The sequence below is a fragment of the Cygnus atratus genome, chromosome 5 (assembly GCF_013377495.2).
Source record: "Cygnus atratus isolate AKBS03 ecotype Queensland, Australia chromosome 5, CAtr_DNAZoo_HiC_assembly, whole genome shotgun sequence".
NCBI classification, from domain to species: domain Eukaryota; kingdom Metazoa; phylum Chordata; class Aves; order Anseriformes; family Anatidae; genus Cygnus; species Cygnus atratus.
This window is the reverse complement of record NC_066366.1, coordinates 12048177-12071795: the sequence shown is the minus strand read 5'-3', so window position 1 is coordinate 12071795 and position 23619 is coordinate 12048177. Positions and strand designations below refer to the sequence as shown.

General features: G+C 48.8%; 2 protein-coding genes across 2 annotated transcripts; one reads left to right on the top strand and one right to left on the bottom strand.

Moving 5' to 3' along the window:
- Positions 1 to 42: 42 nt before the first annotated feature.
- On the top strand, positions 43 to 10283 carry PSMC3 (proteasome 26S subunit, ATPase 3). Its single transcript, XM_035550172.2, has 12 exons — positions 43 to 316; positions 406 to 486; positions 4569 to 4694; positions 5796 to 5900; positions 7736 to 7798; positions 8242 to 8379; positions 8485 to 8628; positions 8852 to 9000; positions 9297 to 9393; positions 9544 to 9689; positions 9868 to 9949; positions 10072 to 10283. The coding sequence occupies exons 1-12, from the start codon at positions 290 to 292 to the stop codon at positions 10180 to 10182; spliced, it is 1269 nt and encodes a 422-aa protein (XP_035406065.1). The 5' UTR covers positions 43 to 289; the 3' UTR covers positions 10183 to 10283.
- Positions 10284 to 10435: 152 nt separating this feature from the next.
- Positions 10436 to 21628, bottom strand: LOC118249913 (transmembrane protein 178B-like). The gene is made up of 4 exons (XM_035550431.2): positions 21247 to 21628; positions 14868 to 14981; positions 13521 to 13658; positions 10436 to 12392 (listed from the first exon to the last, which is right to left on the bottom strand). Exons 1-4 carry the CDS (start codon positions 21626 to 21628, stop codon positions 12148 to 12150), a joined length of 879 nt encoding a protein of 292 aa, XP_035406324.1. The 3' UTR covers positions 10436 to 12147.
- Positions 21629 to 23619: the final 1991 nt, after the last annotated feature.

Genomic DNA, 23619 nt, shown 5'->3' with positions numbered 1-23619 from the left:
GGACGGGTCCGGGGAGGGGCAGTGCGGGGCCGGCTCCGCCCCGAGATGGCGGCGGGGCCATCACGCAGCACTTTTGGGACGGCGCCGCCCCGCCCGCAGATTCGCCACGGCCGGCCGCGCTGCGGGGGGCGGCTCTGAGGGAGGGCAAGGGGGCGCGGGGACCCCGGACGGAGCCCGAAGGGCCGCCGCCGATTTTCGCCTCGCTGTTTGCGGTGGGAGCGCGGAGTCTGCCGCGAGGAACCGGCCGTGAGGAATCTGCGGCGAGGAATCACAGCCCGCTGAGGGGAAGATGGCGTCGGTGTGGGACGAGTCCGAGGTGCGGGGCCGGGGCCGGGGCTGGGGCGCGGGGCGGTGGCGAGGCGCGGGGCCCGAGGCCCGGGGTGACGGTGCAGTTGTGCCCCGCAGGATGGCGTCGGCGAGGAGGTGCTGAAGATGTCCACGGAGGAGATCGTGCAGCGCACCCGCCTGCTCGACAGCGAGATAAAGGTAGCGCGGCGCGGCCTGAGCGGGGAGCGGGGCCGGGCCGCCCTGAGGTGGTCGCCGGTCACGGCGCGGGTGCGGGAGCTGAGGCGGGGGCCGCCAGCGAGGCGGCGAGAGCGGGGTGGGAAACAGGCCCTGACCGCTGAGGGGGAAAACAAGGGAAAGAGTAGGGCCTGGGGAGGCTGGCGGGGCCGTGCCGCCCGGCCCGGGCAGGGAGCTGGAGCTGAAGGGACACAAATCCTGCTCCCAGGCTCCGGGAAGGGGAGAGCCTTGTCTGTGGCAGAGTCCCATAGGGTAATCGGACTGCGCGGGTTGAGGGGGCCTTCAGAAAGTCCCTGCTCCTGTTCAGAGCAGGACAAGCCATCGCCAGGTTGCTTGGGGCTTTATCCAGTTGGATCTGGAAAGCCTCCCAGGACAGAGGTTGCACCACTCTCAGGACAGCCCGGGCCCAGGGTGTGATAGACCTCGTGAGGGCAGAGATTGGCTTTGTGTGCAGGCTGCACCCCTCTTGTTTCAGTCATTGTTGCTGTTCATCCTCCCACTGTGCTCAGCCCCAAACTGTCTGGTTTTGATGTCTTGATTTCTTCCCCAGCAGTTCCCTCCTCTGGCAGAACAAGCCCAGTTCCCTCAGTTCCTTCTCACAGGGCCTTCTCACGGTGGCCCGGTGCTGAACTCAGTCCGGGTTATCAATGTCTTTGCTGTATGGGGGGCCCCAAACTGGACGCTAGCTAGGGACAGCTGTTGAGTGCAGGGGGATAATTGCGTTCCTCCATCTGCTGGCTGCACTCCTGTTACTACAGCCCACGATGGTGTTTTCCACTTTTGCTGTCATGGCACATTGCGGGCTCACGCTGAGCCTGTTGTCCCAGGTCTCTTTCAGCAGAGCTGCTCCCCAGTCTGTATCACCGCAGGGTACGCTCAGTTCCCATGTGCAGGGCTTTGCTTTTGTCCTTGATGGATTTGTGTGGTTCCTGCACACCTGTTCCTCAAGTCCCTCATGGTTCCTCTGAGTGGCAGCTCTGCCCTTGCATGCACAGACCGTTCCCCCACATTTAGTGTCATCTGCAAATGCGATGAGATTGTGCTCCATCCCCTCATCTGGGTCACTGATAAAAAGGTCAAAAACAACCAGTCCTAGGGTAGACCTGTCCCAAGCCCCATAGGGTGGTATGGGACCCGTCCCATGGCATTTAAAACTTTCAGCTCGTCCCTACTACTTGAGGCTAGCAATATTGAGATAAATTATGTCATAAATTCTACAGGGCAACTTTATCCTACTGCTTCAGGCTCTGCAAGTGTTTCTGACTTCTTAACTTAAAACACCAAAGATAAATTTGTGTCTTGTTTTTAAATTGCGGAATAGAGTGCGCAGTATAAGCAGCCTCCATTTTGTATTAAGAGCATCATTGTCATGGTGGCAGAAATATTTATTGGCACCCTCCCTTCATGCGATTTTCCTTGAATGTTTCCAATACTATATTGAATCAAATTTCTAAATTTTTACATTTTTATATAATGCTTTCTTTATTAGTGCCTGTAATGGTTCTGCCCTATGGGTCATTGTGTGTTACACTTAAGTTTTTAGAGAAGAATGGATTTTCCATTAAACAAGGTCATGTGAACCAATTCAGGCGCAGTGAGTTCTGAGACCATTTGGTGTTACAGTCAGCGGGGCTCACGCTGTGTTTCAAACTGCATGACAGTGACCAGGAAAGGGAGCAAAGTGCGTGTGGGTGTCCACTAGGTGGCACTGAGCACCGCCTGTGTTAGGTATGTTAGGCTTGGATATAAACGTGCTTACTGTTGGATGGTGATTACAGAACATTCTAATCTTTCAGCAGTTTTTCCTTCCAGTTAGTAGCAAAATCCACAGTAAAATTAAAATTATATAAAGATGTAAGAAATTTAAGTTCTCTATTGCGCTCCCAACGTTGGGTTTGTGTGTTTTGTTGTTGTCTTTTTTTTTTTTTTCTTATAGAAAGGTTTTATATCTTACTGAAGCCTAGGCCTAGATACTAGAATGTGGTTTGAGTAAATTCTAGAAGGTGTTTTGAGCAAATCTGCTGATGATACTAAACTTGAAGGAGTTGTTGACTGTTTTGAGGGTGGAAAGGCCTTGCAGAGAGATCTGGACAGATTGGAGAGCTGGGCAATCACCAACCACATGAAGTTTAACAAGAGCAAGTGCCGGGTCCTGCACTTGGGACGGGGCAACCCTGGCTATACGTACAGACTGGGCGATGAGATGCTGGAGAGCAGCCCTGCAGAGAGGGATCTGGGGGTTGTGGTTGACAGCAAGTTGAATATGAGCCAGCAGTGTGCCCTGGCAGCCAGGAGGGCCAACCGTATCCTGGGGTGCATCAAGCACGGCATTGCTAGTCGGTGGAGGGAAGTGATTGTCCGGCTCTACTCTGTGCTGGTGCGGCCTCACCTCGAGTACTGTGTGCAGTTCTGGGCACCACAGTACAAAAAGGTTGTAAAACTGTTGGAGAGTGTCCAGAGGAGGGCAACGAAGATGGTGAAGGGCCTAGAGGGGAAGACGTACGAGGAGCGGCTGAGGTCACTTGGCCTGTTCGGCCTGGAGAAGAGGAGGCTGAGGGGGGAACCTCATCATGGTCTGCAGCTTCCTCATGAGGGGGTGTGGAGGGGCAGGCGCTGATCTATTCTCCTTAATCACCAGCGATAGGACCTGCAGGAACGGTGTTAAGCTGAGGCAGGGGAGGTTCAGGCTGGACATCAGGAAGAGGTTCTTCACCGCGAGGGTTGTCACACACTGGAACAGGCTCCCCAGGGAAGTAGTTACTGCACCAAGCCTGTTGGAGTTTAAGAAGCGTTTGGACTGTTCTCTTAGTCACATGGTCTGAATTTTTGGATAGACCTGTGTGGTGCCAGGAGTTGGACTCGATGATCCTTATGGGTCCCTTCCAGTGTGGGATATTCTATGATTCTAGGTTACTTCAAGGCATAAGCTACGGGTCACGAACTGAAAAAACAGCTCATAAATTGAAAGAGGTTCCGCAGGGGTATGAGGATGACCTTTTCACTGGGAGGGCAGTCAGGCAGTGGAACAGGCTGTCCAGTGAAGTTGCAGCCCCCATTGTGTAGCCTTATCCTTGGAATTTTTCAAGATTCAGTTGGGCTCAGTCCGGAGCTACCTGGCAGGAGCACACAGCTGGCCCTGCTCTGAGCAGGAGGTCGGGGCAGAGGCCCCCAGAGGTTCCTCTCAGCCTGAGTTGTCTGATGAGCCCGATGAGGACCTGGCTATCTTCCTTGTGGGAAGTAAGTCATGGATATTACCCTAGTGTTGAATGTTTTGCTTTTAAGGAGAACAAGGAGTTTTTTTCCCTACAGAAGCAAGTGATAAGTTTGTTTCTCGTGTGGTCTTGTAGAACGTAATGGCTTTGTAGAAATGGCACCTGCATTTCTTTGTTCCACTGGGAGCAGCAGCAGTGCATCTCACTGCAAAGGTGCTGCTAATCCCGCTACTCTCAGTAGACGCGAGCCCTAATTCTGCCACTCGCTGTTCATACGTTGTTTGTTTTGATGCTTTATTGTGATACTTTTAAGTTTAGGGAGTTCCTGGCTGTTTGTTCCTATGCTATTGCTTGTAATTGTACCAGAGTTCCAACACGTGAGTCTTTAAACCAGCAGAAAGTAACTTTTAAATGGATGGATATAGATGTGCACGTGTGTCTGTATTTATTTACCTGTGTATCTGTATGTACGTGTGTGTATATATATATATATAAAACAAATAATAATAATAATAAATAACAGTTACCTTATCTAGGCCATATTGCAACCCTGTGAGCTGATGTATTGATTGGGCCAAATGTATCAAGTGACATTGGGAGCAAATTACTAAGGGGTATTGATTAGAGACCAGAATGGACTGCATAGCTCTAACTCCTAACCAGTTTTGGCTATTTTGCCATCTTCTCTTTTTCTATTATGTTTCCCTTTATCTGCGCTGTCTCCTCAGACTTAGGTTTTTGGAATTGTTTTACTTCTAGAACAACGTATACATTTTATATTGCCTTAGACTTCTAACATTATTTCTACCTCTTTCTTCTTCATGCTGAATCCAGATCATGAAGAGTGAAGTGCTCAGAGTGACCCATGAGCTTCAGGCCATGAAAGATAAGATCAAAGAGAACAGTGAGAAGATCAAAGTGAACAAAACCCTGCCGTACCTTGTCTCTAATGTTATTGAGGTGAGAGCGATGTGCTTTTCTGGAGCAGTGTGAGAAGTGTGCACAATTAATGTCAGGAGGGAGGAGGGCAGGGGAGCTCATTAGTAATTTGAGTCATGGCATATTCTCAAACCACTAATGATCCTGGAATCAGGACTTCAGGTTTTTCTATTGGTTTTGTTTGTGACCTGGAAGTGCGTATCACTTGCCCATGTCTTGTCTGGGTCATTTCTCAGGGAGGTTTAAGCTACTGGACATCTCTACGTAACACAGCTGTCAGAGGCACCGCCTTGCTTAGCATAGACTTGGATATGTGAAATTTGGCATGTGCTTTCCAAAAGTTGTGGTGCGATGAATGAAAAGTGATGACTCTGGTAATTAAAAAGCTGTAAACTATGCCCAGCTTTGCATTAAGATAAGTTCTGCAGTTAAACCAACAGTAGCTAAGAGACCCTAATCAGAAAGATTTTTATGAAAGAATAAAGAAAGAATAGAATGGATTGGAATTTACAACATTTAGAGTTTTATTCTTAACTAATAAGCACCACGGAGCAGTCCCTGCTCATTCAGGGACTTGCTAACCAAGTTGTATGAATGCAAGAGCTTCTTTCCTTCAGCCACTTACACATCCACATCGTCATGTACCTGCTTTGTTTTTTGCAAGAGGCTAGTTAAGTTTGCAAAAGTCTGGAGAAGGGCCAGATGCTACATTACATTCTTTTTGTAACTCTGTAATTTTGCCAATCTGATTTAAAAAAAAAAAAAAAAGAAAGAAAAAAAAAAGGTGTTGGCAGTTCTACTTTTAAAAAGGGTGTTGTTTTGTACTTGTGTTTTCAAACTTAATGAGCTTAAGTCTTAATGTGAGCTGCTGTAATGGGAAAAGAAATCAGTGCCATTAGCTACTGCTTTGTTCTGGGCCTTATAGTGTCTTTCTGTTTGCTGCTTCATGAGGAAAGGAAGAGATGAGTTTTTATAGGGTACTTTAAAGCATTTAGGATTCTACTGCTAATGGATAACGGTGAGTTTTTTCCTACTCCGTGTAGTTTAGAAGCATTAAGTCTGGGGGCATGCTGCTAGCCTGGTTATGTTACAAATTACAAATTCTCTCGCTCTGGTTTTCAGCTACTGGATGTTGACCCCAACGACCAGGAGGAGGACGGAGCAAACATTGACCTGGACTCCCAGAGAAAGGGCAAGTGTGCTGTCATCAAGACCTCTACGCGCCAGGTAAGAGCCATGTGCCCAGCGAGGTGCGAGGAGCGACTAGGAATAACATCAGTCTGTTACTTGATGAGGTTGGTTGCCTCACCAGTAGGGATGTAAATACAGCAGAGATGTTTAACGCCTTCTTTGCCTCTGTCTTTATCACTGATCACGGGCCCTGGTACCCCTGGAGCCCTGAGCTGGAGGACCATGGCTGGGGAAATGATAAACTTCCAGCCAACCCTGCACTTGTTTGGGATTTGCTGCTCCAGATGAGTGCACCTAAGTCTATGGGTCAGATGGAATTCATCACAGGGTACTCAGAAAGCTGGCTGATGTCATCATAAGACCTCTCTCAGTTATTTTTCAACAGTCTTGGGAATCTGGGGAGGTCTGAGCCAGCCAAGAAGCTGGCTAAATTTGCCCCAGTTTTCAAGAAGTACCCTTACAGGGTACCCTTACAGGCCCATCAGTCTGACTTCAGTGCCTGGTAAAATTATGGAGAAGATTACTCTGGGAGTTACTGAAAAACTGCAGTCATTTGTCATAACCAACACAGGTTCACGAGGGCAAAGTCCTGCTTAACTAACTTAGCGTTCTTTTACAGTAAGGTTACCCATCTAGTTGACCAAGGGAACCTAGTAGATGTGATTTTATATTTTGATTTCAGCAAAGTTTTCAATACTGTGTCTCACAGTGTCCTTCTGGACAAAATGCTCAGCACACAGCTAGACAAGTACCTGACGCAATGGGTGAACAACTGGCTGACGGGTCAGGCTCAGAGGGTTCTGGTAAATGGGGTTACATCGGGCTGGCGGCCAGTCACTAGTGGGGTTCCCCAAAGCTCCATTTAGGGCCAGTTCTCTTCAATGTTTTCATAAATGATCTGGATGCAGGATTTGAATGCATACTAAGTAAGTGTGTGGTAATATTAAATCAGGAGGAGCTGCTGACTCCCTCGAAGGTAGAGAGGCCTTGCAGAGAGATTTTGACAAATTAGTGCTGAGCAATTGTCAACTGTGTGAAATTTAACACAGCAAGTTCTGGATTCTGCACCTGGGACGGGGTAATCCTGGATATATGTACTGAGAGGCTGGGCAGCCGCCCTCTGGAAAGGGATCTGGGGGTTCTGGTCAATGGCAAATTAAATGAGTCACCAGCATGCCCTGGCAGCCAAAAGGGACAACCACACCCTGGGGTGCATCAGGCACAGTACAGCTAGCTGGTTGAGGGAAGGGATTGTCCCACTCTGCTCTGTGCTGGTGCGGCCTCACCTCGAGTACTGTGCAGGTTAGGGCACCACAGTGTAAGGAGGACATAAAACTGTGAGAGAGCATCCAAAGGAGGGCTACAAAGTGGTGAAGGGTCTGAAAGGCAAGCTGTGTGAGGAGTGGCTGAGGTCACTTGGATTGTCCAGCCCAGAGCAGAGCAGGCTGAGGGGAGGCCTCATGGTGGCCTGCAGCTCCCTCATGAGGGGAGCGAAGAGGCAAGCGCGGAGCTCTGCTCTCTGGGGACAGCGACAGGACCCGAGGGAACTGCATGGAGCTGGGACAGGGGAGGGTCAGGCTGGGAGTTAGGAAAAGGTTCTGCACCCAGAGGTGGTCAGGCACTGGGACAGGCTCCCCAGGGCAGTGGTTAAGTCACTGAGCCTGCCAGAGTTCAAGTGGTTAGACAATGCAATCAGACACATGGTTTGATTTTTGGGTGCTGCTGTGTGGAGCTAGGAGTTGGACTCGATGATCTTTGGGGGGGGGTCCTTTCCAACTTGGTATATCCTATGGTTCTGTGATTGTACAAGTGCTGAAAAGAGTCTTACCGTAGTACAGCTGGTTTTGCTTACTTTGATCCCTTTCCTATAGACATATTTCCTGCCTGTTATTGGCTTGGTCGATGCTGAGAAGTTGAAGCCTGGAGACCTAGTGGTGAGTGATGTTGTGACTGTTAGGAATTTCAGAAAATCCCAAGTATCTTGTCCTTTAGAAAGGAGACAGTCTGTCTAGATTATTTTGAGACCATTTCTATACTAAAATTTTAATAAAAATGAAGATTATGGGTTTAGTAATATTTGTAGTATAGAAAAGTAGCATTGGGGGTTACTTATACAGCTAACTAAGTGCCCAAAATTTATATATCACCCTAGTAAGCTTTCTATTAACAATCATTTGTACCATAAGTAAATTGGGCCTCTTCCTTTTAAAACGTGCCAAATTTGCTGCGATGTTGTCCACCATGCCAAGCTGTCATGATTTGATGGTGTTAAGCTTGTTATCCCTGCATCCTTGGTGCGTAGAGAATCATCTCGGAGTGTGTGTTCATTAATTGCTATCTGAAGGGCCTGTTAAAAGCAAAGAGCTTGTGTTTGCAGGGTGTGAACAAGGACTCGTACTTGATCTTGGAGACTCTACCCACTGAGTATGATTCCCGGGTAAAAGCCATGGAGGTGGATGAGAGGCCCACAGAGCAGTACAGTGACATCGGGGGACTTGATAAACAAATCCAAGAGGTGATACCAGCATGACCAAGGACAGCAGTCTTTGAACGTCTCGAAACCGGCAGCCTGGATTTGTGGCATTCGGTTTTATGTCTTAATACTTTTCTTTTGCTGCAGCTTGTGGAGGCCATTGTCCTGCCAATGAATCATAAGGAGAAATTTGAAAACTTGGGTATCCAGCCTCCCAAAGGTGTCCTTATGTACGGGCCTCCAGGAACCGGGAAGACACTTTTAGCTCGAGCGTGTGCTGCCCAGACCAAGGTAAAATGAGCCTTGGAAAACTTACGCTGCTGTAGAATAGTAGCTGAAGAAGAGTAAGGACACCTCCAAGGGGAAAGGGATTGTATCTACAAACTGGTGTTACTTGGGAGGGTTGGGACTTTTTTTTTGTTTGCTTACTTGCTTGTTTTAATTAAGAGGTTTTGTAGTACTCAGAACTGGCACTACTGAGAAACTAGACATAGGACTGTCTTTCACTTCCCAGGCTACGTTCCTGAAACTTGCTGGTCCGCAGCTTGTGCAGATGTTCATTGGTGACGGAGCTAAGCTGGTACGAGATGCTTTTGCTCTAGCCAAGGAAAAGGCTCCTTCCATCATCTTTATTGACGAACTGGATGCCATTGGAACTAAAAGGTGAGGTACAGGACATGTTGCAAAGCTCTTGGGAGCTGTCTAGCAGTCCCTTTTGCCAGTGTACATGAGGGAAGTTGAGCTTAATGCACGGCCTGTTCAGAAACCGGGTAAAACAAAGCACAGATACAGTGTTTGCCACAATCCTTGGGCTTGAAGTACATGCGCTTGAGTGCAATACATGAGCTTAACCAAGGCTGTCAACTGCAGTCATTCTGCCTTTTTACGTGATTAAACGCATAGGGGCAGGGTGGCCAGGTTCTAGCTGATTTTTTTTTCCCCCCTTGTTTCCTCCTCAGGTTTGACAGTGAGAAGGCTGGTGATAGGGAGGTACAGAGGACCATGCTGGAGCTGCTCAATCAACTTGATGGTTTCCAGCCTAACACACAAGTCAAGGTTGGTACCTAGCAGAGCACCTCCAGGGGCCAGGGCATTTTAGCAGGGAAAAAAAAACACAAACAACATTAAAACTATGTCTAGGGAATAAGCTTGGTAGATCCCTGGGGAGGAGAGAGGCCTCAGCCTGATCGCCATACTTCTACTTAGGTGATTGCTGCAACCAACCGAGTTGATATCTTGGACCCAGCTTTGCTCCGCTCTGGACGATTAGATCGCAAGATAGAGTTCCCGATGCCTAATGAGGAGGCCAGAGCCAGAATTATGCAGATCCATTCACGCAAAATGAATGTCAGGTATGGAAGAGGCATGACCTGGGGCTGTGTTTGCCGCTCACGGTGGTGGTATGTCAGGGCTGTGGTGTGGTGGTAGGCACTCTACTGTGGTGAGAGCTCACTTGGGTCTTAAGGAAGCTCTGTCCCTTGCTTCTGTTTGGGACATGTACTCAGACTTCTTCCCCCCTGCTCCTATCAGCCCTGACGTGAACTATGAGGAACTGGCACGCTGCACAGACGATTTCAATGGAGCCCAGTGCAAGGCTGTGTGCGTTGAAGCGGTAAGTACTCTCCTACAGCAGCCAGCACTGGTAAGGGGGAGATGAGAAAGCTAGAGTGGAGTAATTCATCAGAACTGACGTAGTGCTCATGTGCCATCACTAAATACTGTTTTGTTGGGCAGGGGATGATTGCCCTCCGCCGTGGAGCTACAGAGCTCACCCACGAGGACTACATGGAAGGAATTCTAGAGGTTCAAGCAAAGAAAAAAGCCAATCTGCAGTACTATGCCTGATCTCTGCCCAGTCAAGGTTGTGGCCTTGGCAGAGCACAGGACTAGACTGGACTGTACCACTTTCTGTCTGGAAAAAATAAAGCATTTTTTCCCTCTAAAAAGGGTGATGTGTTGGGGCTGTCGCCCTTGCTTAGTGGTTCTACGTCTACAAAAGGGAAGGGGAGACCCGTCTGTCGTCGGTGCCCGTCGTGCTGCCTTTGGAGCCTCCTCCTGCTAGGACTGGATTAAATCCTGCTCTGCTGCTTCAGAATGAGGACCAACAGGTACTGTTGTACTTACTGCAGTAAGTGTACTTGGATATCTGCGGCTCAGACAGCATCCCCCCTTTTTACCTGTGCAGCCAGGGAACAGAGTGTACAACTTTGTTAGGGTCTTAGAATTCTTTTCAGCAAACACTCATTTTGCAGGGGAGAGGTGACTAGGATTCGCACTTGAGTGATGTTGTAACTATAGCATTTAAACTTAGCTCTGGAATCTTTAACACCATACGTACGTGAGCTTTCTGGTGAGTCAGTCTGGTAATTAGTAGCAAAGAATTCACAATTACATCCACTGAGCAAGTCTTTCAGTACTTTTAATGCCAGTTGAGAATTAAAACTTCCATTTAAAAATTACACTTTTCATAAATACACTGACTTTAGCATTAAGTATCTTACATGCCACTGTATTGTATTTGAAATACAATGTAAACATCTCCAAATGCTGGCCATCTCATCTTTATCTGTGCAGTTTTTGGACACTTGGTAGTGGGGCAGGGATGTAAGGGAAGAAAGAATAGGTGAATGAAAGAAAAATGCACCCCAAAGTACTTTGGCTGATGTTCCTGAGTTAGCCCTAGTACTTGCACTGGTTCCAAGGTCCATTTTGGAGGGAGCTTGTTCCAGTGGAGCGTGCATGTTCTTGCTGTGCTGTGCTCAGGGGGCATTTGACATTTATAAAGGGGTGGGTGGGTGGTGAAGTGAGCAGAAGCCACGTGTTCCTGAGGAAAATACACTGCAGTTCCTTTGGACATGAATATTGGAGGGGGCTGTACATTCTGCTATTTCAGCAGTACTGCTATTTGAGCTCGGGGAAAATTACTCATCTCCTTTCACAGAACAGGAGTTGCACCCACAAGTTATTTGGGTGGTGTGAAAGTTGATCCCAGCAGCTCAAACTACAATTTACTTTCAGAAATGTACCCTGGCCTCTAGCGGAATAGTTAAAAGCTGCATGTTGCATACATCTCCCCATTAAGCAAGGGGATGTTAGCCAAATGAGTAACCTTACCTGTGTAAGAAGCTGAGGAAAACCTTCCCCTCCTCGCCTAAAGCCAGTAAGAAATTTTCGGAGGCTTGCTGTTCATTTACAGCAGGCTCCTTTTGGAAACAGCTTTAGTGGTGAGTAAATAGCTGATACTACAGCATAGAATAGCACAGATTTCTGCTTTGGATGAATTAATACTAATGATGGGCTAATTCTTTGGCCTAAACCTCGGCTTAGATCAAGGTTCTTTTGGGAAATGATGGCCTGAGCCAACACTAGACAAGTTTGTTGCAAAAGTGTTCAAGCCAACCTCACATAGCTCCTTCCCTAATTTGGGTCTGAATTACACAGACCTGCAGCAATAGAGTTGGTGCGTAAACATCCCTTACAACTGGACAATAACAGGACCATGGAGGTACAGTTCAAAAAACAGCACAAAAGAAGACACAGCCTCGGACTTAATCCCTTGTAAACAGAAGAAAAACAAAACAAAAGAACTGTCCCCCTTTAAACCATCAATGAGCAAATCAGCAATAATTCAAACCTGGAGTTACTTGCAATGTCTGTGTCCACGACGCGTCTGTAGCAGCGTCCCACAGGCTGGTACTTCCCACCGCTATGGCACTGCTCCCCATGCGCTGTTGTGCCACCTCTTCCGGTGTTAACCCACAGCTCTGCCCAGGCTGCGCATCCCAGAGTCTCTCCTCATGCCCTCCGAGGTCACACGGCCCCGTTTTCTTGTCTGGGTTTTTGTACAGATGCCCGTGAAGTGTTGAGTGACGGGGCCAGTGTGCAGAGGAACCCAGCCAGCAGGGTGAGGCCCAGGCCTCCCCAGGCACAGAACATGGACCAGCCATAGCCATGACTGATGTCCTCTGGCAGCCCATAGACGTAGCGAGGATAGCGAGATAACTCGAAATTGATCCCGGCTACGCATGTGCAGAGTGAGATGATACAACACGTACCTGCGGGAGAAAAGCAAGAGGGTTCTACAGTGCTCTCAGGTTAATTATGCTGTTTGTTGTCTTTTTCCACTAGGTATTTTCAAAGGCGTAAGTTTTTTAAAAACAGGCATTACACTTTTTCTCCTGCCAGTCACTTCTTAAAAAACAGAGAAAGAAGAATTACAAAATATATAGCATTATAAGATACTTACTTCCCAAATAACCAATATTCTCTTAGTTAAAAAAAAAAAAAAAAAAAAGCCAAAGAACATTTTTAGCATGAGTCAGTCCAGTGCAAGTCCCTGAAGCAGGGATGAGTATGCAGGCAGCAACAGTCATTGTTCGCTGGGAAAACATTGACTATAAAATCAAAGTGAAATGCTTCAGGAAAAATTGTGACACATTCCCCTCCCAATTTAACTATCTAATCCTTTTAGGTCCGCTATCCTTTTAGGTCAGGGCTCACAACTCAAAGATTAGCTGTAGCTTCAAAAAACAGATACAATTGAGGCAGGGTAGAATTTAGCACAATCACATCTACATTAATTGAGCTAATCAACTCACACCAAGCAGCTGAATGGTAGCACCTCTGCCTTTCCATTAAGAAAAAAACATGCCTCTACTTAAAAGTTTCCAGTTTATTGCTTCTATTTTTAAGCGTCAGCCTTGCAGCATCTCTGTAGCTCACCATTTTGGTGCATTTGTTGCTACTATGCCCCTGGCAACTAAAGAAACACTGGCCTAGTTTTTGAGGGCAGAAACGTGAGCATCTTTGATCAGCAGAAAGGTGCTGTACATTGATTATTTTCTTTAAGATTCCCTAGAGAAAATGATGAGCTAAGCTGCCTGACAGGAGCAGCAGGCTGCACGCAGTCAGGGCAGGCAAGAGGCCTGTGCTCACAGTCCCTGTGGCTACACACCACGCTCCAGAGCAGGAGGCTTGTGTGCCGCACAGCCAGGGCTACCCACCCAGGCACCTGCAAGCACAGGTCCTGCCTGGTGCCAGAGGTGGCAGCCGTGTGCTGTGCCCATGGCTTGCTGCACTAACGAATTGCTTTGGGTTTGCTGCGGGGCTGACTTGACTTTAAGAGCACCTCCCCAGCCAGCTGTGCTGACTGGTGGCAGCAGAACACATAGAACGGCTCTCACCTCCCATCAGGAAGAGCAGCCCAGCCACGTACTGCATCAGCTCCTGCTGTTTGCAGCAGCCCAGCACGCCAATGATCCACCCGAACAGGATGATGGAGACTGCCATGCCGATGAAGCCAGCTGTCATCCTCCGCAGATCTGAGAAGAAAAGCAGAAAAGCCAGAAAGAAGAAATGAAGGTGATGTCGCCCAGATACGATGGCAGGGAGAAGAGGCTGGATAGATTTAAACTTGCTGTCGCTAAAGCTTGTACTTGCACCCATATGCTCCTCCTCCTGTAGCTTCCTTGCGAAAGTTTCAGTGCAATGTGCAAATTATCTATCGGCACCCAGCCTGTTGGCCTCCCTTCTGCTGGGCACTACAACTAGAGAGCACTCTTTCGCTGACCAAGAGCAATACTGGCAAAACACTCCTCAGCATTGGCCAGAAGGGGCACATCATGAATTCTGCAATGGTTTGTAAATGTCAGTACCGCAAAGGCTTGTGTGCGTGCGTTTCTTTGCGAGTGCTGAAAACAGAAACCAAAGAAGGAAGGGGACGCTGAAGAGAAGTAAAGGAGTAGCACAGGAAGGCAGGCACCATGAGGTGAAGACAGGAATAGTGGGAAGACAAGCAGACAGACTATCAATACAGTATGAAGGGAACAACTACAGTAACAAACGCCAAAAATAAAATGCTTAGACAACCATGATATGAACAGCACCTCATCATCCACAACACAAGCAGTGGTCTTGCCTCCTCGGGGTTCAGTCTGTAGCTGGATTTCCTCAGCACTGTGGCTCACATGACTGCGGCTATGAAGCATTATGTGAGGCAATAGGACCAAACAAGTATGGGAGAAGCAGGAGCAGAAGAGCCTGATTAAATCATTGTCAGCAACAGGCTACAGGTCAGTCAGCTGCGTGGGAAGGAAGGCCTGAGGCACGAGGCAGCTTGTGGGCTGGGAGCCAACGACAGGACAAACGGAGATGTTCCCTAAAAGAGCTGGTTGCCAGGGAGCTGCACCGGGTCGCTAGCATGCACACAGAAAATGCACCGAGCTCTGCACAGACTAGATGGTGACACAGCACCTTTGCTGCAAGCCAGCTAGAAACTGTCCATCCCCAGATCCAGAATAGAGTTATACCTTGCAGCACACATTTCTGTGTTCCCATTGCCCTTGTATAAGCCCCTCCAAATCTTATGTCCCCTTCCACTTACACTGCCAGCTGCTTTCCCATACTCACTAATAAATAGGTATTTATACTTAGAGACCTGTGAAGGGTCTCTGATTTGAAGCCCTCACTTGGCATTACATTAAAGCATTAAGTAATCCAAACAGTCATATGCATCGCTTGGGGTTACTCACGGAGAGCGTGCCACTCGTCCTGCCGGATGGTGTTGGTGATGTTGATGGGTAAGTTGCGAGGCAGAGAGCTGGAGGTGTAGTGGTACTTCACAGCAGTGCAGCGCTGAATAACTCCTGTAAGGGAACACCAGTGTGAAACACAGCAAAATCCCCATGCCTTGCACTTGCTGCTGAGTTGGCTGGCCCAGCAGAGCTTACACAAGGGAAGTCTTAGTTCAGTACCAGAGCAAATATCAAAAAAGAACCGTTTACTTCAGGACTTTGGGATTAGGAGTGGAGGGAGCCTTGCTGTAAGGAAACACTGGCTAAGGAGGAACCCTGCTAACCCAGGCAGGCTGCAGGAGGAAAAGCCTGAAGGTAAACAGCAATGACAGTCACCAAAAATGGATCCAGAAGACCCCTAGAGGAACTGGTACAACCTCTTTGGGATGGCTGAGGAGACGAGAACATGTCAGAATACCAACAGGACTGGTTTGTTTCTTAAGAGTACAGATTTCAATCACTTTTTGAAAATTTTGAATGAATGCTAAAAAGTGAATTGAAAGGGAGAAAAGTTTAAATTTATTCCAGTAGTCATTTGCTCTTTGCTTTATTTTTGATGGACAATAGTAGCCCTGCAGGCTGGTTTCCACTACAGCTTAAAGTAAAGTGTATCCCTGATGCAAACGTGAACCTACATACATGCTCTTCTTGAAGGGAATTTTTAGTTTGGAAAAAAGGGAGGAGAGGAAATAAACGGGGATGGGGGGGGAGGGAGAGACCAGTCAGAAAGGTAACAGAGCCAAATAGCACAAAAAGTTCCCCTGAAACAATGTTTACAGGGTCATTACTGGTACATGAATGCTGGGGCAGAAGAACCACTCGAAAACAATCAGGTGGCCAGTGAGCTAATTAAGCTGGTGAACACTAGCAGAGAGCTGCAGACCCAGTGACCAGCTTCGCAAAAGATGAAAGAAAAGCCAGGAGAAGAAATGAGCTTTGAGCTGCTCCTGTAGCAATGGGAAGCCTTATTTTGTTCTCTAACAGCACTCCCTGGGCCAGCGCTGACGGGTTCCTGCAAGGAGGAAGTCCCCACTTCACAAGGCCGGGAGGAGTGCACACAAGACCCAGCTAACTCCAGCGACCATGCCAGGGAGGGGGAGGTGATCTGAAGTTCCTCATGTTAATAAAATAGTGACATTTCTTACTGAAGTGGAACAAACAGACATGCAAAGCACGTGCCCCAAAGAGGGAAAAGCCCCAAATTAGACTTCCACAAAAAGTAACAAAGCGCTGTAAGCGGGCTCCCATCCTCGGCTGTGCTCCCCGCTGCGCTGCCTCCCAAGCCACGGGGCAGCTGCCCGACCTGCCGCCATGTGCCTCTCCCTGCTGAGCAAGGCGCCCGCCTGGCGGGTGTTTTGGGACGGGTCTGTAGGGCTGCCTGAGAACGTCTTTGCTCTGCATTGCTACAACAGTTTACGTATAGAATAAAGTAAAACCTCTCCACCTTCTTATACAAATCTGGTTGTTCAGACATTTTCAAATAGCAGTTCATTCTGCTTCTGGTTTAGAAACTTTCCTCCTCCTAATCCTTCTTCTCCAGAATTCAAAGTGCTGACTTTATGTAGGCAGCACATAAGCCTGTGTTAAAACAGCACGGTTGCAAAGTGAAGAGCGCAGGAGATGGAGAATTCCAGGGCTTATGGTGCCCACTAAGCTCAGCTCTGACCCCTAATCCACAGGCCTGGTGACAGCCTCTGATTACGCCACCATAAGCCATTCTTCCTCTAAGATCCCCACTCTTCTGAGTGTGGGATGGACCTGCTCTGGTGTGAGCCGCAAGCAAAACAAGGCTGGCCGCTCACTGTAGGTCCCTTTTCCACGTGATAAAAAAAGCTGAAATACGTAGGCAAGAGTCAAGAGGATCAGGTAAGTGGTGAGGGTGATCTCACAGCTGAATGTGACCCACTTTCTCCCACAAAATTATTGCATGCACCAAGGCAAGCCTCAGTAGCCAGATTTTGCACCTGCAGCGACAAGTTCATGCGTCCAGTCTGATCGGGTCTAAATCTGATTAGCAGAGAAACCACGCACTCAAATATACACAGGTACTTCATAGGGCTGCATTTAGCGGTGTAACACCTTGTTCTCTAAGTGCTCACGAAAAAAAAAAACACAAAGTAACTACAAAATCAAATGCATCCCAAAGGTGCCCTAATTAGTCCTTTGTCTTAAGTCCTTATACAGCTTAAATCATAGGCTATAAAATAGGGAGTGCATCCCGTCCTCCATTTCAGAAACCTGCCCGCAAAGTCATTTTGCTTTTGTTTGTAACAGACTCAGAAAAGCAGCATAAAAAAGCCTGCCAAAATTAAAAAGTTTGCCTTCAGGCAAAGGCTTGAATAGAACGGAGTAGTGTGGTGAACAAGGAGGACAAAAATTAAGGGAGTGCTGTTGGTTTTGGCACACAAATAATTTGAGAATGCAGGACAGAAGGGGACATGCGCTTGAGAGATTCGATTATCATGTGTATGTACAAGTAAAAGGTTACGCGGGCAGCCTGATCCTAGCAGTTCTTAGGGGCATTAAAAGAACATTATGAAAGTTGCACTGCATGTGCAATTTTCTTGATTAAAAAATAAACATGAGAAGCAGCGAAGTGCATCTGGCAGTGTCACATTGACACATTCATGGCCAACCCACACGACTGTAGCCTCCCACACCAGCGCTGTTTCTCACACCTTGTCCTCACATCCTTTTCCCTCAGGGCTGCAGCTGCAGACAGGTTTCCCTCCTGTGACCTCTCACTGCCCTTGGGGCACCACACCTCTGTGTCCCCGGATGCATTCTTTTTCCCCAGCTGAGCACTGAGGCTGGGCAAGACCGGAGGATGTTGGCTATGAAGAATTTCTGGACCCCAGATACCGAGGCAGAGCACAGGCCCCTTGTCCCTTGGCTACCAGACGCCTGGAAAGGGAGATGCGGGCCCACACATCCGGGCACATTCAGTTTGTAGTCCTGGGCTCTGCGCGCCCTGATTTTTTTCAGTTTAGTCTCCAGCTCTCTCTGCCTTTGAAATGTGTGTGCCAGTGCTACGAGGAGGAGATGGAGGGCCCTCTCCTCACCATGGGTGAGGCTAGGGGCAGCTACTGCTGCGCTCCCAGCACCAGCTCTGGCCCTCCCCTCTCTCCTGTCCCAGCACCAAGCGGCCTCTGCAGCCCCCTGGCCTATTCCGGCCATTTTTCCCCACGACTGCAGAGAACCTCACAGCTCTGGGATCACTTTGCCCACACCGCTGCCCAAAGTCCTCTAGATCTGGTAAATCAACCTTCTTTTTAAAAAATATAGCTCTTAACAACCATAGTTACTAATAGATCGTACTTACCAATAGCCACGACCAAACAGCTTGAGTTCACTAAATATCCTGCTCTAGCACAAGCTCTGTGGAGCTCACAGTCACTCCTGTAACTCTTCCATTTTCTCATCAGCTGGAAAGCACTGTGAATACAGACACTGGGACAGAGCAGTTTTCTTTTAAGGGCCTCCCTCCTGCCACAAACTCAGTGTTCCCCTGCTTAAGCATCCGCCGGTTCTCACCTTCTCAGCTAGGTCATGGTACTAACGAGTCATTTCTACCCAGCACGTGCGAGACCCACCAATCCCGTCCCTGAGTCTTTTCAGAACAAGCTTGAAAAGCAATAAAAAGAACAGTTTATGAACAGTGATGAATCTTTTTTTGGTTTTCATTCTTTCAACTTACTCGTGTACAAATGCATGTTGTTCAAAGGAACCCACCATGTTATCCAAAGCAGCCTGTTGGAACTGATCTTTCCTCATTAATCATTTTCTACAGTCACCACTTTGCAAACAATATGTTTCTCGTATTAATAGACAAGACCACTAAATAGTGTATAATAAGTCCCTGCAGGACCTCGCCACGAGTTCTCCATGCAAAATGATTTTGTTGCAGTCTCCAGTGTGGAATCCACTTAGCCCAGGCATTATTCGATGAGGCACACTGCTCAAGTTCTCATACTCACAGAGACTCCCCCTACGCACATAGACCCTCTCAGTTTACCCACCATGTGGTTCAGTTCTTTGGCTACTATCATGTACTAATTGCTAATCTCCATTTTCCCCTTTTTGTTTGTCCATTTTTTTAACCTTCTTAATGGTATTTTTAAAGTAAAACTGGCTATTTTTCCACAGATCCAAAATAGCAATTTTGCTTTTTAAGGAAACACCCACACATTATTTCCCTCTTACACTTAAACTTTTCCCAACTCTTGGTTTTGCTCTGTTTTTTGACTCCTGCCTTTTCCTTTTAAGCGTATAAAGCAAATATATATATTACATATGTAAACATATCCATGTATATGCATCACCAGCTAAAATGCTCAAGTATTGAAGTTTCCACATAACTTAATTTGCATTAATAGCAATAGATAAGGACTAGACTAGAAATCTATGGGATTATCTAAACAGAAAAGGACACTTATGGATTTAAGTAATTTATTCAGCACCCAAGAGAAACCCAGAAAGAAAATAAACCTTACTCCAGAGGTGCTAGAAAATGAAGAATAGAAACCTTAATCAAAATACCACTGGACTTGCACAAAAATTACTCCTCTGTCACTAAAGCCTATAAAAATCTCTACTCTCGGGACTATCGAGAACAGAAGAAGGTATCACGCATCACCAAAGAGATAGCTGAAAACTTACTGCTAATTGAAGAGAAAGTAGGACACTCAGAGGAGCACAGTAGTGAGCTTCAGCTCACACTAGGAAAAAAAGCCCGTTTGCTTCTCTTTGGAAGGCATCTAGTAGCGTTCTTGAAAGAACAGCACAGCAACAGCCACACCTGACCATCGGCTGGAAAAGGCTGCTTAATCATAGCTGTCAGAAAAAAGATAGACACAGTGAGAACAAGGAAAGGCTGCTAGAAAAGCAGGTCAGGGGAGGGTATAAGATGAGAGTCATATCTATTTAAAGACCTGACTGTACAAGAACTATTATTAATAATTTTCCCTCTATAAGATGATACCTAAATCTGTACAGCAGCAACGTAGGCAGAGAATACAAGGGGAGCAAGGTTTGCAGGGAAAGGCAATGTCCTTTATTAGAACAGCTGAAGGAAAAAAGAAAGTAGAAGGAAAACCTTTTGTATTCGGACTCCCTCCAATTTAACACATCGGGCCCTAAGGAAGATCACTGACCGCCCTGTAACACCCTCATGCACGCAGAACATGGACTCTGGCCTCTACACCCGATAGCAGTAGTGTTGGCAAAATCCCTCAAAAACAGAAGTATTGAGGGCCAAAGTAGTATTCCCATCCCTTCCCCCACCCTTTGCTAATCTCAGTAGAAGCTGAAAGCATTTGGTTTGCTGTGAAGAAGAAAAACAGATAAACATTTTACATCATAGGGACAATTAATAGAATGAAATTAATGAGCTGCCTTTTAGTGAAATGAGATCGACATGGAAATAAAAATGAAAATGCATAAAATGGATGCTAGGAGATTAAATAGAGGAAGAAGGTAATCACATAGCACTAGTTTCTAAAAGTAAGAGTCACTGCTGTGCATTGGAAAGAACGGACAATGACGAGCTGAGCCTCGCAGTGCCAGTCTATCCATCCTCCGCTGTGCGGGATTGGCGTCACAGTTGGAAGCCACACTGAAGAACTGCTCCTGCTTTCTTAAGATAGCATTTCCATTTTGTGCCTCAATGGAAGCACTTCTCCCAACTCCTACTCTCCCTGTGCTAGTATGTACCTTCTGGAACACTAAGTTCTGTTATTTATCATTAATCATGCACAGTATTTTTTATCCTAAGCTTGTTTTATATGCCATTTATTTTGACTTGGTGGGTCAGCCCGCTACATTATTTGTGCTACCCAATCCAGGAATTTTATCCATACTCCACAAACTACTGGGCTTTGTACTGCGCCACGATGGCATCAGATCCACAGCTTTCTCTCCTGTCACACCTGGAGCCCTGGGTGACACAGCCAGACGCACGTCAGTCACCGTGAAGGTCTGGCCATCCACTGCAGCAGTGTGAAGCCCCCCACGCTAGAGCAGGAACAACACGTCCCCATCTCCTTGCTACACACGACAGAGCTACACACAACACCGCACGTTTCTCTGCGCTCAGCAGCGAGGTGCCAGGGCCAGAACCCTGCCCGAGTGCCAGGCCACGGAAGGGGCTCTCGCAGGACCGGGTCCCACCCGGCGCTGCGGCATCCGAGGCAGCCAGGGATGGGGAAACGGGACCCCGGGAGCGGGTCAGGGACACGCAGGGGCGTCGCGTGCCCTGCCGCCGGGCCCTCCGCACCGCGGCAGCCGCGCTCAGCACCACGGACAGCAGCGGGCCCGGGGCCGCCCCCGCTCCCCTCACCTTTCCGTATGAGCTCCTCGCTGTCCGGCTCGTAGCCCGCGCGGTGGCAGCGCCTCCAGAGCCCCGACACGGTGGAGTTGAAGCGGCGGCCGCAGTGCGAGTCCAGCGCGGCGGCGGCGGCGGCGGCCGGGGCGGGGGCCGGGGGCCGCCCGGGCAGCAGGGCCCGCGGGGGCCGGGCGCGGAGCGGCAGGTGCGAGCTGGGCGCCGACATGGAGCCGGGCGGGTCGCTGCGCTTGTGGCCGAAGCCGCGGCAGCGCTCGCGGTGCCGCCGCGCGTCCGTCTCGTACCAGGAGTCGGTGCCGATGGCGACGGCCAGCAACGCCAGGGCGGCGGCGGCCAGCAGCAGCCCGCAGCCGCTCAGCGCCTGAGCCGCGGCCGCCATCTTACCGCGCCGCGGGCGGCGGGGGCGGGCGCTTCCCTGCGGCCCGCCTGGGGGCCTCCGCCCGCCGCGACGCCCCCGGAAGGGAAACGGGGCCGGCGGACCCCGCTCCACGCCGCTGGGCTGGGCTCGGCTCCCGGGGCGGCCCCCAGCGCGGCCCCCAGCGCCTCCCCGGTCCGGCCCGAGGCCGCTCGCCTCACGGCGCCGCTCGCCTCACGACGCGCGGGGCTGCGCTCGCGGGGTAACGGTCGCGGCCCGGCCGCGCGCTGCTGCCGCCAGGTGAGGAGAGGGGAGGGGGCGGGGCGGGGCGGGGCCGCTCCTCGCCTCAGGCTGGCCGCCACACGGCCCCCAGGCCCCCGGGCGAGGCGGGGGTGTTCCGGGGCCCTGTTTTCCTCAGCCCTCCGTTAGCACGTAGTGAGAAATAAGGGTTCGAGAGCTGAAAAAGTCGCTCTGTGTCACGCGAGGAGAACCAGGCGAAATCCAAGCCCTGGGTTAAATGCAGCGCTGCCAAGGGCACCAAATCCCTTTGGGTCCTGCCCGGTCTGGGGGACTCGCTCCTCCAGCTGCAGGTGTCTGTCCCCAAAGCCAGATTTTAGGGCATCACCTCTTAAAAGCTGGCCTTCAGCTACAGCAAGTCAAAATTAAAATTTAACGTCCCCTTTTCTGACATTCTTGACCTTGATGTAAATACCTTAAATTGCCTGCCTACAGCAACTGTCCACCTGTAGGAGATTTTGGTCCTGCCCCCACCTCTGGCCCTCCCACACCCTAATTGTCCCCCGCAGCCCAGCTCCCAGGGGCCCTCCTCAGGACAGACAGTGCTGTCCTCCCCGGAGAACCATGCCTGGTGGAAACGCACAGCAACCATGCATAAAGCTTGCTTTCGACACATTTCAGCACGCTTCTCTCTTCAGCAGTGTGTACTGGACAGATGGGATTACCATCCACGCAGCTGCACATTCGTGCCTTGAAGGCAGACAAATTGAAAGCAACTGACAGGACTGCTGCTGAAAGAATTTTCTTACGCATACCAGCTAAATTACAAGTCTTCCACATCAAGAATGAAAAATAATTTTCAAACAATCGCTGCTCTACATAACACAAGATCCTTCAATTATGACAGCTCCCTTGTGGAAAGATGAGAATATTCATGTCTCCTAAATCTGCCATCCTATTATTTCCCCCTACTCTCCACATCAGTTCCTCAGGCTACAGTTTCAGAAGACTGGCTCTGGCAAGAGCATCACCCTTAAACAGTTCCAGGTGTTGTTCCCCTCTGCCCTACTGCAGTCATGCAAGAACCACTGAACGAGGCAGCGGACTTACATTACTTTCAAGAAAAAAGGGTTGGGGGAGGGAGGCTCAGAGCACAGCCTCACAGACACAAACAAAGAGGGCAGCATGGTGAAGCTGGGGACAGAAATAACAGAAGCTACATTGCTGCCAAAGCCCCTGTACCATCAAATCATGCCCTTGATCACCTACCTGTCTACATTCTTCCAGCTCTAGGGTTATCTTCTTCCTTCTTCCTAAAGAAGTCTTCTGTAAGAACCAAGAGTCATTTACTACTATTCAGCATTTATAGCCTGAAAATCTTTCAGCTGAAGAGTGGGTTAAGACCTGCTTTGAACCCGTGTTTTTGAAGGGTAAAGAAAATCCCTTTACTCCCTTCTGGGCTCCTCCTATATGTGACATCTGATGCCTTTGTCCCATATGTCAGGTAACCAGCTTAGCCATAAGTGTTGAGGAGCGTAACTATCAGACAGGCTTTGAGTTTTTACATGAAAAAAAGTATCACTAATTACAAAGTATGTTTGCAAAACTCTGGATAGTCAGTTACCATGCAAGCTCTCTGCTCAACTAGGAGTAACTCACCTGGCAATACTTTTCAGGGAATGCAGACTGGCAACCAAGAATTTTGATCAGAACACAGCATTCCTGGCCCACGGTGCCATGGCAGCAGGTACAGCAAACTGGGTTAGAAATTTTTCTTA